The sequence below is a fragment of the Diadema antillarum genome, unplaced genomic scaffold (genome assembly GCF_040938485.1).
Source record: "Diadema antillarum isolate AM-2024a unplaced genomic scaffold, OU_Dant_1.0 seq00001426_RagTag, whole genome shotgun sequence".
Classification (NCBI taxonomy): Eukaryota; Metazoa; Echinodermata; class Echinoidea; order Diadematoida; family Diadematidae; genus Diadema; species Diadema antillarum.
Window position 1 is genome coordinate 300,545 of NW_027272178.1, and position 12,665 is coordinate 313,209.

Consider the following 12,665-nt stretch of genomic DNA (forward strand, 5'->3'; position numbering starts at 1 on the left):
TATTGTGGTCTGATTTTATGCCAGTATTGTCTGGGACATTTTTTTTTTCAGTAGGTCCCATTTCTTCTCTTTTCTTTTTTCTATTCAAAACAACAACATTACAATGAGCATGCAGTGAGAGCACATTAAAAGGCAAAAAAGTGACAAATCATGCTTTTCTCAGTCAGTGGTCACTTCTGTATTTCAATCTTCATTCATAATAATAATAGGTGTCAGAGCATACACTACCATCATCAATTTAAAAGGAAAACACAAAATGCAATTTTGTGTGTCAGCATCACTTTCTGTCTTTTAGACGTAACATTGTATAAATATGCTTGAATTACAATCTACATTGCATTTTAGTTTCCATGAACATACAAAGATATTGCCGCTTATCATTTGAACGGTATGAATTGAACAAATTAAAACAACATCAAGAAGAGGAGGGACTGTCTCGAGATATTGTGTTTGTACGATATCTTACTCTTACACTTGCGTCAGTTTGCACCATTTACTATGATACGCAAGTATATCGTGAGCTTATTGTGATCGCGTGAACGTGTCATCATTCGAGTACATGATAATATATTTACGGCATGAATAAACAGACAGATGGAGAAAGCACATACTCTGGAACATTCCGTCTCAAAATGATGCTACAAAATTTCTGTCCTCAAGATGAAAGATAATAATGAATGCCATCATCTGTTAAATGTATGTGATGTATTTGATACGTAGGACTATACTGGGTGAGATCATAAAGATCTACAGACATATTATGACAAAGGCCTATCTTCATCATTTTGTCTTCTACTATTGGTATCATACGTAGCTGTATGCAATACTTAATAACATCGAGTACAACACATGTTAAGAAAGGGGGGGGGGGGGTCAAGGTGAGGCTCTTATAAACATCATTGCTTATAGCATCGACAAACAATAAACCTGTGGTTGATTCGCTGGGCAAAGGTGAGTCAAAGTGCGATCTTTTGTCTGTCCTATGAATGTAGTTTGATTAACCCTTGCGTCTGATAAGGCACACAATTTCAGTGAATTATTATCCATACACACAAAAAAAGCGCTAAGTTGAGGGAAGAATGGAGCTTTATATACTTGAACTGTGTTCAATTAAAAGCCCTCCTTGGTGGCAAAGAGATGCTAACTGGTAATTTTTTTCTCAACGAAATAAATTCTACGATTTCATACGACTATCACTCTAAGAATATTGCAACATCCTTATGTCATGACAAGCGTCTTAATATTCTTAAAAGTAATACAAAATATAGAATACCATCTCCTTCAAAAGGTTATAAAAAAGTTAATGAAATTATCACTGAACATCACATTCACGTTAAAGAGAACAACAACAGTATATGGGGGAGAGAAAACAAGCAAGTTGAGTAAAGTGTTTTTCAGGTTTTCAAGGAGGGGCGCCCTCAGAGACGACAGAAATGACTTTCGTTTCAGCAGGTGTACAGCAGTACATGTGCTTGGATTTCGTTGAATTAGCCACTGAGGAAGTACTTAAATACTTATGAGCAAGTTACCACGTGACCGACCAGCCTATAGTCCTTGGGAAGGACTAGGCAATGAGGATATTTAAAGTGCCTTGCTGAGGACGAAACCGCTGCTGCCATTACACTCGAACCAGAGACCTCGTGCTCCAGAGTCCGCGATCTTAGTCCACTGAGCCATAAGGGCTATTACCTTCCGGATGTCTCTCTCCTGGTGCATGGAAGTATCAAACCTAAGCTCTTGGAGGCAGAGAAAATCTGAACAGAGTTTCCATGTGTCTTCCAAATGACATTGATTATGATACATTAGTTCCGCATTATGGAAAACGCCAACAAAGAAATAAAAAAGGTCCATATTTTCGCATTGGTAGCCTCCCATTGATTAGGTTTAAACTCGGCATGAGAGCACACACGCCAGCACATTCGGGCGTCAACCTCTTGTGCGATTCGAATCCTACAGCTCTAGTTCAAGTGCTTGACACAGCGACCACGTACCAGAGCTATGCACTTCCAGCCATGTGATCCCAGCCTCTCCTTGCCGCGGTGGCACGTGTCTACATTAGTCCATTTCCAATCCCACCAGATTTCGAAGGGATAGCCTTCACCGACATAGAGCGATCGAGACGTTTTATTGTTGTGGTCCACGACCACTCTTTTTACCCTCCGTACTCTCCAGTTTTCTCGCTCTTCGGTTTTCTCGGTGCAAAAAGAAATGCATATTAAACAGAGATTTGCTGCTGCAGACCTGCGGGTTCCCTGGGATACATTTGTCTAGCGAGTTGAATAAAGTCATCAGCCACGTCCAGATCTATTAGCCGATCCTGAACATATCAAAATGATAGAAAAAAAGAGCAAATCAGCCATAAGCACTGTTAATATTTTCAAAACTGTTACAAATTACTGCTACATGTATCATAATATTGAATTACCATTCTTATGATTATCATCACTGGTATTTATATATTGCCATCTTACGACATTATCATAATGCTAACATCATTTACACTCATCACTGCTCATTATCATTACCACCACCACCAATTCTCATTCTGTTGTGGTTATCAGGATTATTACATTAGATTTATTAGAACTGAGTGGGCTTTGAAAAAACAAAAATGCTAGAGCTCTTGCTAAAAGTAACCTTTTTGTATTACTGCCTACTGTGTCAATGAGAAATTAGGAAAATTACGACAATTAGCGCCTCACCAGGATGATGGTGTACCGTCTGTCCTGCACCTCCGCATCCCCGAAAATCTCGGTCTGGTAGACGAGCAGGTGATGGAAGTCCGTGGCCTTTTCAGTCGGCGGCTCGGGAGCGGCCATGCCCGAGGCCCTGCTTATCGACACCAGCCGGCCAGCGTCGGCTTCGAAACCTGGACGTAGGTACAGATGGACGGGGGAAATAAAGAGCAGAAAAAACCCTATCATTTATTGATGTGCAGCAAGGGCATACAAAAATATCTTTTCTGTGATAGAATTTGCCAACTCTAGTAGTGTGTAAGACAATCTGCGATACACACTGCAACCTCCCAACTCTTTGCTACAATGGCTCCAATGTGCTCTACTGACTTTAACACAACCATATATGAGAAAGACGATAAGAAACGCAATCGTACGAAAACTATAACATGACCGAGAGAGAATTTTAAAAAATCGATTGAGTATGTAGACACATTGTCCTATATCCATCCCTCTAGTCATTGGGAGTCTTAAAAGCAAACAAACAAACAAACAAACAAACAAATGACAAACCATTACAAGTCCCTCCCACCACTACCAGCAGCAGCACCACTTTGAAAAGAAGGAAAGTTAAATAAGAAAGACATACATCAAACGGAATGGGGGAGGATGTCAGAGGACGGGGAGGAGAGAAAGAGACGAGTTTATTCGCATCCCTCACCATGGTAACGGATGTGGACTTACACTATGTACAGATATCAATTCGTTTTTCTAGGAAGACTTACCAAGTTTTATGAGGACTTTGAGCCATCTTTCTTGGACTCGTTTCCTTGTCTGCCTGATGGCCTGGATCTTTTCATATATGGTCTTCTTTTCCTGGAAGGAATAAAAATGTTGTTTCATTTTTACATTCATGATTTTCCCCAGAGCATGACATGTTTGGACATGTTTGTTGAACTAAGTGGTTGACTATACAAGTATCTACAAGTGACAAAATAATGACATTACATGAAATGAAAATGACCTGAATTGAAATAAAGAATGATACCGAAAAAAAGAAAAAGATGTAGCAACAATGGACCAAAACACATCATTGTCAAAGAATAGAAAGCAGCTGTAATTATATAGGGCACTCATCAAAAATATGTCCTCTGTCCAATACGTTCTTACTGACAAAGAGAGGAAACTGAAAGTAATATTCTCTTTATATACCTCATTAGATGAACCTCGATTCTGATTGGTCAGAGGTGCAGTCAATAATTTTCGATATACTGCCCAGCAGCCATCTAGCAGTCATCGCGTATAGATATTTGCGTATTGCTGCTCAAAGGTATCTTGAGCGCGTATCTATGTTTTCGCATTGTGAAAACAAATGATACTTTTCCTAATTTTCTGACCGGTAGCACCACAATTTCATATCCATTGCCTTCATTTTGCATGAATATCTGAAAAGTTAAATGGGACGAGGTATAATATGAAACAAAATTAGGCGTTTTTTCTCGTCAGGGTTAAAACTATTTGCCCTCGATGATTTTTCAGCAGTGCTATATGCCCTCGGACTTCTTCTCAGGGCATCTATATAGCACTGTTGAGAAATCAATTCTGGGCAAATATTTTTAACCGTGTCAATATTTATACAACAGAGCTTTCGTAAATGTCGTGATTGTCTCGTCTTGTTGCGAGACGCCGTATAGGATAGTACATAGGTTAAAATGAGTGTTTAACTTTATTCCAGTGTATCTATACCACACTTGATTACGTAGGGGTATTTCGACATAGAATTATTTATCATTCATGATCTGAAATTGAAGGTCACGATATCGCGCAAAAGATATTCTGGGAATACGTTCGTCGTCGACTTATCTGTCTATGAGGTCGAAAAAAAGGGTAAAGGTATCTTCAAGGTCTTATAGAAAGAAAATCCCAACAACAATAGTAACGAAATCAATACGAGGAATGTAATGTAAAGAACTCCTAAACATTGATGCCTACAACCTTTTTACATGAAGACCAAAGGCAGAAACAATCAAAGGGAAACGATGGCAATATAGCGGAAATATGAAAAAGAATATTGATATCAAGCTATTCATGCTCATTCAAATATACGTGCAGTTTGTCACGTTTGTCGTCACAAACTTGCTGATTAAAAGTTTCAAACAGTTAACAAACAAAATATCTTCTAGAGATGATTGTTTGAAAGTTAAAAGGTCATGCAAGGCAGACTTTGGTTCCTCTTCGGCATGTCCTTATCTTTATTTGATTTGGCCTCCCCCAAGCATGAATCTGAGTAGACCACTTTGCACCTAGAAGTTAACTTTACACAAACATGAAGAAAATAGGCTCTGATAAGAATTAAGTATGGAATGATCTATGTCGGAAATGAATGACTAAGATGACTGCACTTGATTAGATTTTAAAGATTTGGAATGATGAAGCTTTCTAACAGAAAGTAAGTAATGACGTCAGGCCGGTATTGGTTAACTTTCAGACATGACTTTTTAGTAGAAAAGTCGAGAGGAAATTGTACAGAAAACTTAAATAATAAAAGGTTACACGATACATGGCCTGTACAAACGCGCAAAAAGAGAGTGAAAACTTTCCTCCTGACAGCACATTTCGAATACTTGACCTTTGAAAATATCCATGATGATTATTTTGACGTACAAACAAGGACAAAATGATTCCCAACATTATTCTCGATCCATATTTTGGTACATATAAACGATGATAATAACAAAGGAACAATGACAGTCTTTGCGGTGTATGCACTGTTCTCTCAGAGGACTTCGCCATTATTAACATTGTAACAGTATCAGCCAACCATTTATTCGCAGACGATATGGCCCAACAATGTATGCTCCCTCAAGGTTCGGACCAATAATCGTCAATAGTGCCCTATCCAAAAATCAATCTATGATTAGAATACATGGTGACTTAAGAGCCAGATGGTTTTTAACTCTGTAGACAATGTGCAGCATTATAATAACTAAGCCCTTTTGCTGCTCAAATGATGACTGCTGTTTGTGGGATCACATTTATTGAGGAACGACTACGTGGCTGCTGCGTTGCCCGTACCGACTGTGAAGCCGTAGTCCGCCACTTCCTGATGAGCGAATCGAGTTCCTTGTCCTGATCACATCTCGTGTGAGTGATGTCGTATGGGTCGGACCAGAGATTGACGTCGTCCTCCCATGATCGGTAACTGGCGATGTAGGCGTCGACCAGCGTCCCGTCACTGTCAAAACAATTATCAAGTTATTTAAAAAAATAAAAAGAGATGGTTAGGTCAAGCATCAAAGTCGTGACTCAAAAGGACTGAGAAGGAATGGGACAACAAACACGGGAATTATTCCATATGTACAATTAATGCAAATTGATGTACATGTTTGGACCATGAGCATACAATAAGGGTTGCACATGCAGGGATCTGTAGTTAACATGTCATATCGCAAAGTTTAAAGGACATGCCATGTCTGCAGTTTGCAGTTTTTTAAAACATATTGACAAGAACATGACAAGAACTGATTGGAGACAAACTCTCACCTCATGCCAGCTTTGCTAGTGTTATCATGACACACCGCTGATGTCTGGATATGTCATCAACCAATTATGATATGGTCACCATTAAAAGGAAGAAATCAACCACAAAAATGAACAAACTTCAAAAGAAAGGCAAAAATATTCCTTATCCTACTTAGAATGGTACAAAAATGACAAAAATCGAACAATAACTAAGGAAGATATGATATTTTGAAATTTCAATATTTTTTTGAAAACATTTTTTGACCAGTCCTTTTGAATATTCAAATGAACGAGTTGATGATGTCATACCCTCACAATTTTTATTGTATATTATACGATGTAATACAATTCGGATAATTTTTATTTGTAGCTAGTACAAGTAAAAGCATGTTCCCATATCAAGATAATGTCAGAGTTAACATTTGGTTTTTTTTTTATTTCGGGTGGTTTTAAGACAAGTTTTATATTCATACAGCTGAAACATGAGATTTTTGTAATTTATGTACATGAAATATAAAATTGTGAGAACATGACATCGTCATATTGCTGATTTGAATATTCAAAAGAATTGGTCAAGAAATGTTTTCCGAAAAAATGAAATTTTAAAATATCATTTCTTTCTTATTTTCTCATCCGATTTTTGTCATTTTTGTATCGTTCTGTAGGGAATATTTTCTTCTTTCATTTGACGTGTAATTATTTGGGGTGGATGTCCTCTTTAACACACACACTGGACAGGATAATGTAGCAGGTAACATCGACATCATACTACTGATGCTACTTTCTTTCTTTTTTTAAAATTTAATCTATGAAAGCCAGGTGAATGCAGTTGGACATGATTAAATGTAATTGTAATTATTCTTTTCTCTTATTTGTCTTCACCAGCATGACAATGCCACCAGTAAAAAAAGATAGGGCAGGCTGATTTACAACGAGAATGATTATGGTCGTCCAGCCATTCCCTGCAATGTATTGATAAGCGCAACTGTATTTTACTAGGCAGTATCTCGTATATTTTCATATTTGCTGATTTGTTTTCTAAGAAATGAGAGTGATTTGCATCAGATTGCGTGTGAGTTTTTGTTACTATGGAAAAACTTGACTGCTGATCCCTGACGTCATCTAGAAAACATATAAACAATGTAACGTGTATTTCAATAGTTGATATATGATGGCAAAATGTCTTCATTTCGTAAGGTGACAGAAACTAAAATCAGCGCGGATATCATGTGTGCAAATGTACCTTTAAAAGGATGGTATAGTTTCGGTTGAGATGGGGATTCAGGTTTCGACTTGTTATACGAGATGATTAAAAACCACTTATGAAATATTTGAGAGCATTAAATGAGAAGAACAATTTGAAGTTTATTTGATGAAAATTCGTTTCGAAATGGGTGAGATATCCAAAAGCAAAGTAAAACAGAGTGGTCCCAATAAAAGGTGAATCCAAACCGTTTATTAGGCTGTCTTTGTTTCTGAATATCACAGCCATTTTAAAACCAATTTTATTCAAATAAGCTTTAAATTCCTCTAAAAATCGTATGCTCTTTAACATTTTATCTAAGTGGTCTCTAAATATACTGCAAAAAAACAAACAAACAACTGAATCCCCAACTCAACCAAAACTATGTCATCCATTTAACTATGGCATCTTCCGATTTTACTTCCTCGTTGATACTGCAATTCAACACGTGATAAAACTAATTAACACTGTATGTCTTTGCTTATTGCAACACATGTTTGTTTCGGTGGACAAAGACTGGTGATCACATTATTATACAAAAAGGGAAACCAAACGAACAATGACACGCAACAGCAATTCTCTATTATAGGGCGAGCAAAAATCTATAACAGATCCATGACAGAACAACAATACAGTAAGAACGTTTTCAGCACAGGACACTACAGAGTGGCTTTGCAACAGTGAAAAATTTTGTAACAAATATTAAGATGAGCAGCAAGAATGGAACTGAAACATGTATACAGTTTTTAGAAGTATAAACAATGCTACAATAGTGATAGCTAGATGAAGGAAGGATGCTTATTCAGCACTAAGTAAATAATCAAGACAGTAGTGGTAAGTGGTACTATTAGAGTAGACACACAAAGATATTGTATGTATGTATGTATGTAGTATGTATGGAAGGTATATCGGTTTTGCCGTCATCATCAAAGAGAGCGATCCTAGATACAAAACAAGCACGTTAAAGGGGATGGCTAGTAACTGATCAGTGGGAATCAGTGTGAATGCTGGGGGATGATTGTTCCAATCCTTGTGGGATATCATTTAAGAGTACATAGTTATATATATCTATTGTTGTGTGAAAATTATTTGCTTCAGAACGGTCTCATATTCAAGTAATGTGCAGTTTAATGCTCCGTCACTGTACAGGCATGCTAACCTGGAAATGTCAAACAGCACATTACTTGAATATGAGACCATTCTGAAGCAAATAATTTTCACATAACAATAGATACACAATGTACTCTTAAATGAATCCCACAAGGATTGGAACAATCATCCCCCTGTATTCCCACTGATTCCCACTGATCAGTTACTAGCCATCCCCTTTAAAGAAGAAGGACGGCACTGCAGCGTATTGCGAGACATGCAGTTTTTTAACACGGATAAGAGCACACTATCAAGAGAAATTCCTTCACACTGGAAGGTACGGCAACAGCAAGGAAAGATTTGCAGTTATCTATGGATTGATATTTTGTATGAAAACAATACCATCAAGACAAGAGCTATCCATTCTGACGTCATTTATTAAATGATATAAATGGTCGGTGTGGTTTCAAAACTAACTTAGAAAAATCTAACGTATTTCTGACCACAGGGAGTCAACGTTATCACCGACCTCTGCGGGTTCAGGTGTAGGGTGTGGTTAGTAAGATAGAGGTGTGAACTATGAAGAGTTAGTAAAACATTGTCACTTAAGTCAGCGTTCACATGAAGATACCGAGTCATGGCACATAATACACTATGTTCTTTGTATAGGCTAGGGTTTGTTAGCTTGGTTTTGTGTGTGCGTGTGTGTGTGTGTGTGAAAATACTCTACTTTCACCATGTTTCAGGCCTGTCTATACGTGTAACATGACATTTGACGTTGCGAATGGGGAGCTATTTAGGTACATGTAACTCAAAAGGAGATTTCCTCTGAAATGCGTATACTATGGCTTCAGTTCTTCTGCTGCCACACTGCGTTGTTTTTCCACACTGTCATAAAGGGGGATAATGCCACATTATCTATATATATATATATATATATATATATATATATATATACGTATATATATATATATACAGTATGGATTGCGTAAATGCGGCAATATTAGCAATAAAAAAAAACAACTGTGGTGGCATTTGAGAAAAAGCTGACAATCAGTTGAAAAGTTAGATTTTTTTTAAAGATTCAGCGCCGCCATTGCTGGATTGAAAAGTACAGCAGTTATCAAAGCTCGTGGAGACTTGGTATATTTAATATTCTTGTTTATATCTCTCTAAGATTTATAATGTTTGTTCTATGTTAAGTGCTGTCTTTGGCAAATTATTTGTATAGGGCCCCATTTTTTCTCTCTTCTTTCTTTCTTTAGATTAACAACAACAACAACAACAACAACAACAAAGCTGCCGTATTGCATGGACAATCGTATAATGAAAATAATATTATAGTATATTAATAGAATTACAACTGTATAGAATTCGACAAAATTTCATTTAAAAGATCAAAAGTACACATTTCTTTCTCTTGATACTGATGTCAATAATGTCCAGTTTTCTGCAAGGGCAATAAGTTTCTGCAATAAAATCACATACTTTTTCAGTATGTTGTATTTTCTTTATATATCGTGTCTATGAATGACGTCACGAAATGTTGTAGAGTCGTCAAACAGAAATGACAACTTTTTGAACCAACTCTCCGATTTTCCTGAAACTTCACAGATGTGTTCCTATTATTTTTAAGATTGTTGCACTCACTCAACCAACATGGTTTTATCTCGGTTTCATTCTCTTTAGATGGCTTAAAGTTGATCATCCAGGTATAGATTTTATGCATGCACTTCAACATGCCTGGGTAATAATCTGGCTTTGATAGATGCGTACAATGCTATCAATGGTACCCCATGGACCGTGAATTACGAGTGAGACGACTATAAAAGCGTTGAAAAATAAATCTCCCAGGCCCGTTAAACAATGATAGAGACCTGCAGATAACGTGGTGGGTTTTTGGCAAAGATAAGTGTTGCTTACTTGGGATGTTGATCGGGTATATAGCCGACTCGTCTAAGCAAGAAAAATACAACAAAAGCATAGTTTGAAAAAATTGTTCGAAGGGACAATAGAAAAAGATGTGTTTCGTATGCATGATAATGAACATAATATTACGCGATATGATTATATTAGATATATTATATTCTATGTTATGTCGAAATTAACTGTGTATTCTGAATTACATACCAATTTAACATAATGAAGTGCTATGACGTAATAATCATTGGATCATTACGATTTTGACGATGTGCTATGACAAATAATTTGTGCAGTGCTATCGAGCATAATTCCATTTTGTTCAGTAGCCCGACACCATAACTTTATTTCATTTGTAAGGAAAAAAAAGTTATAAGCAACATATCAAATACTAAGCTGACAGCATCATTCAGTGTAAGAAGTTGGTGACTTACCCATTTCCTAGTAGAGAAGACGATTCATTCGGTGTCTGCGAGATCCGCTCGTACCGATCATCGATATCGTCATATCGATCTCGTTTTCGCCATGGGCAGCAAATGGCCATTATGCCTCGGATGGGCTGACCAAACAGGTCGTTGCTCTCGTCAGATTGTTTACTTCTTGCTCGTATTATTATCCTTTCCGCAGTGATGCACTTGCTGGTCAAACAGGCTTTCGACGACACCCTCGATCATCTGCTTTATAATCTGTATCCAAGTCCATCAAGCTCTTCACACATTATTATGATATGTGGCCCTGATAATCTTGTGTGATTCCTGTGTATGTTTAGAAGTTTCACACAATATCATCGTCTACAATGATACATCACATGTTAAACCATTAAAATCACAGAGTCAGCGTTTAAGAAAACCTTTGAATGTTGCTCCCTTTCATCCTCCAAATATGAAGTAATTGATTGTTGTCAATTCTGATGAGATCAGTAAATGCAATGGCTTCACATTGTACATGTAGTTTGTTAAATAGCCGGTAAACTACAGACAGTTCTCAACGATGTTAGTGGATATTGTGGGATGGTAAACTTGTTACGTAATTGAGAGTTCGTGAATAACAATACCTTACAAGCACACTAACACAGCCTAAGAAGCCAGCCCTCAGAAGCGAGAAGTAGACGCCATTCTAATCGATGCATTCAGCTCAGTGCGGACTGGCGTGCTTCATGCTTTGAACAATGGTCAGTCTAGGAAGATGCAAACGATCTGTGGTTAGTCCAGTCGTGGCAGCCATTTTTCAGACCGAGTTTTGACAGACCAGGGCGAAGACATGATGCACCCTATCATTTGAGAGATATAGCGTGTCTCTCTGTTTCAAATCATATCTATTAAGGCTTTGCAACAGTCGAAAACATCAATCGATTACTAGGTCGATTCCCCACGTTGGCGCTTAGCGGACACTGATACTTTATGGCTATAGCGTTATCATTCAGTAGACAAACTGACTTCTCATCAGAATTACATTAGAAGTCCAATTCAACATCGACCAATGAGGTCGGAATAATTATCGCTCCATGGAAAGTTCCAAATACTCTAAAACTACAGGTATACGTACATGACAACATTCGGAGGACGAGACAAATCAGACCCGTGATTAGCAGACAACTGATCCAGCCGCATGTTCACACAAGCAAGTACTCAGGATGACGTATGGATACTCGGTCACGAGTTACACAGGTCTATATTCAGGGGCATAGTCCAAACAAATATGCGAAGGTGATGAAGTGATCGACAAAAATCTGCGAAATCCGATTTTTGGTCGCAGCAAAAATGCAAATCATTGCTGATGCAGTGTATTAACAGGCTGCATGTTCTCAAGCCTTAAGACGAATGACAATGCAGCAATGCAGCCTCAAAAGTGCACTGCATGCTGCATACAAAACTAAGCTAAAGAGACTTTAACAAGGAAGTGGTAATAGAGAATAATAGATTCCGCGTTAACACTTGAAATGTCAGAAATTGTGTGCCGGTATGATTGAATATTATCAACTCTATACGCGTGTCGCTAATTTAGTCTCTTCCTTCTAAAGGAATGATAAATCCAACAACCAAACGCGGAAGTGGATGATGTTAAAAACGAGGCAACGTGAAACCCGATATGAAAACTGCCCGCTAGTAGTCTACACTTATAGAAACTACCAAACAGCATGTGTCTAGTATTTATGTTTATAACGGGTCTCGTACGAAAAGTAAAAATAAACAAGGACTTCAATCACTTTGAGGTGT

The 12,665-nt window shown here is 37.6% G+C and overlaps 1 protein-coding gene across 5 annotated transcripts; it reads right to left on the reverse strand.

Annotated features, from left to right (window-relative positions):
• Window positions 1-1,698: 1,698 nt before the first annotated feature.
• On the reverse strand, window positions 1,699-12,074 carry LOC139709347 (melanoregulin-like). Of its 5 annotated transcripts, none has more exons than XM_071621304.1 (7): window positions 11,995-12,074; window positions 10,884-11,204; window positions 10,453-10,485; window positions 5,751-5,910; window positions 3,461-3,551; window positions 2,703-2,869; window positions 1,699-2,317 (listed from the first exon to the last, which is right to left on the reverse strand). In XM_071621304.1, exons 2-7 carry the CDS (start codon window positions 10,991-10,993, stop codon window positions 2,216-2,218), a joined length of 663 nt encoding a protein of 220 aa, XP_071477405.1. In that variant the 5' UTR covers window positions 10,994-11,204; window positions 11,995-12,074; the 3' UTR covers window positions 1,699-2,215. The 5 variants fall into 5 exon arrangements, with proteins under 5 accessions (XP_071477405.1, XP_071477404.1, XP_071477406.1 ...); XM_071621303.1 differs by lacking the exon at window positions 11,995-12,074 and adding an exon at window positions 11,504-11,624; XM_071621305.1 differs by lacking the exon at window positions 11,995-12,074 and having other exon boundaries at window positions 3,461-3,545; window positions 10,884-11,624.
• Window positions 12,075-12,665: the final 591 nt, after the last annotated feature.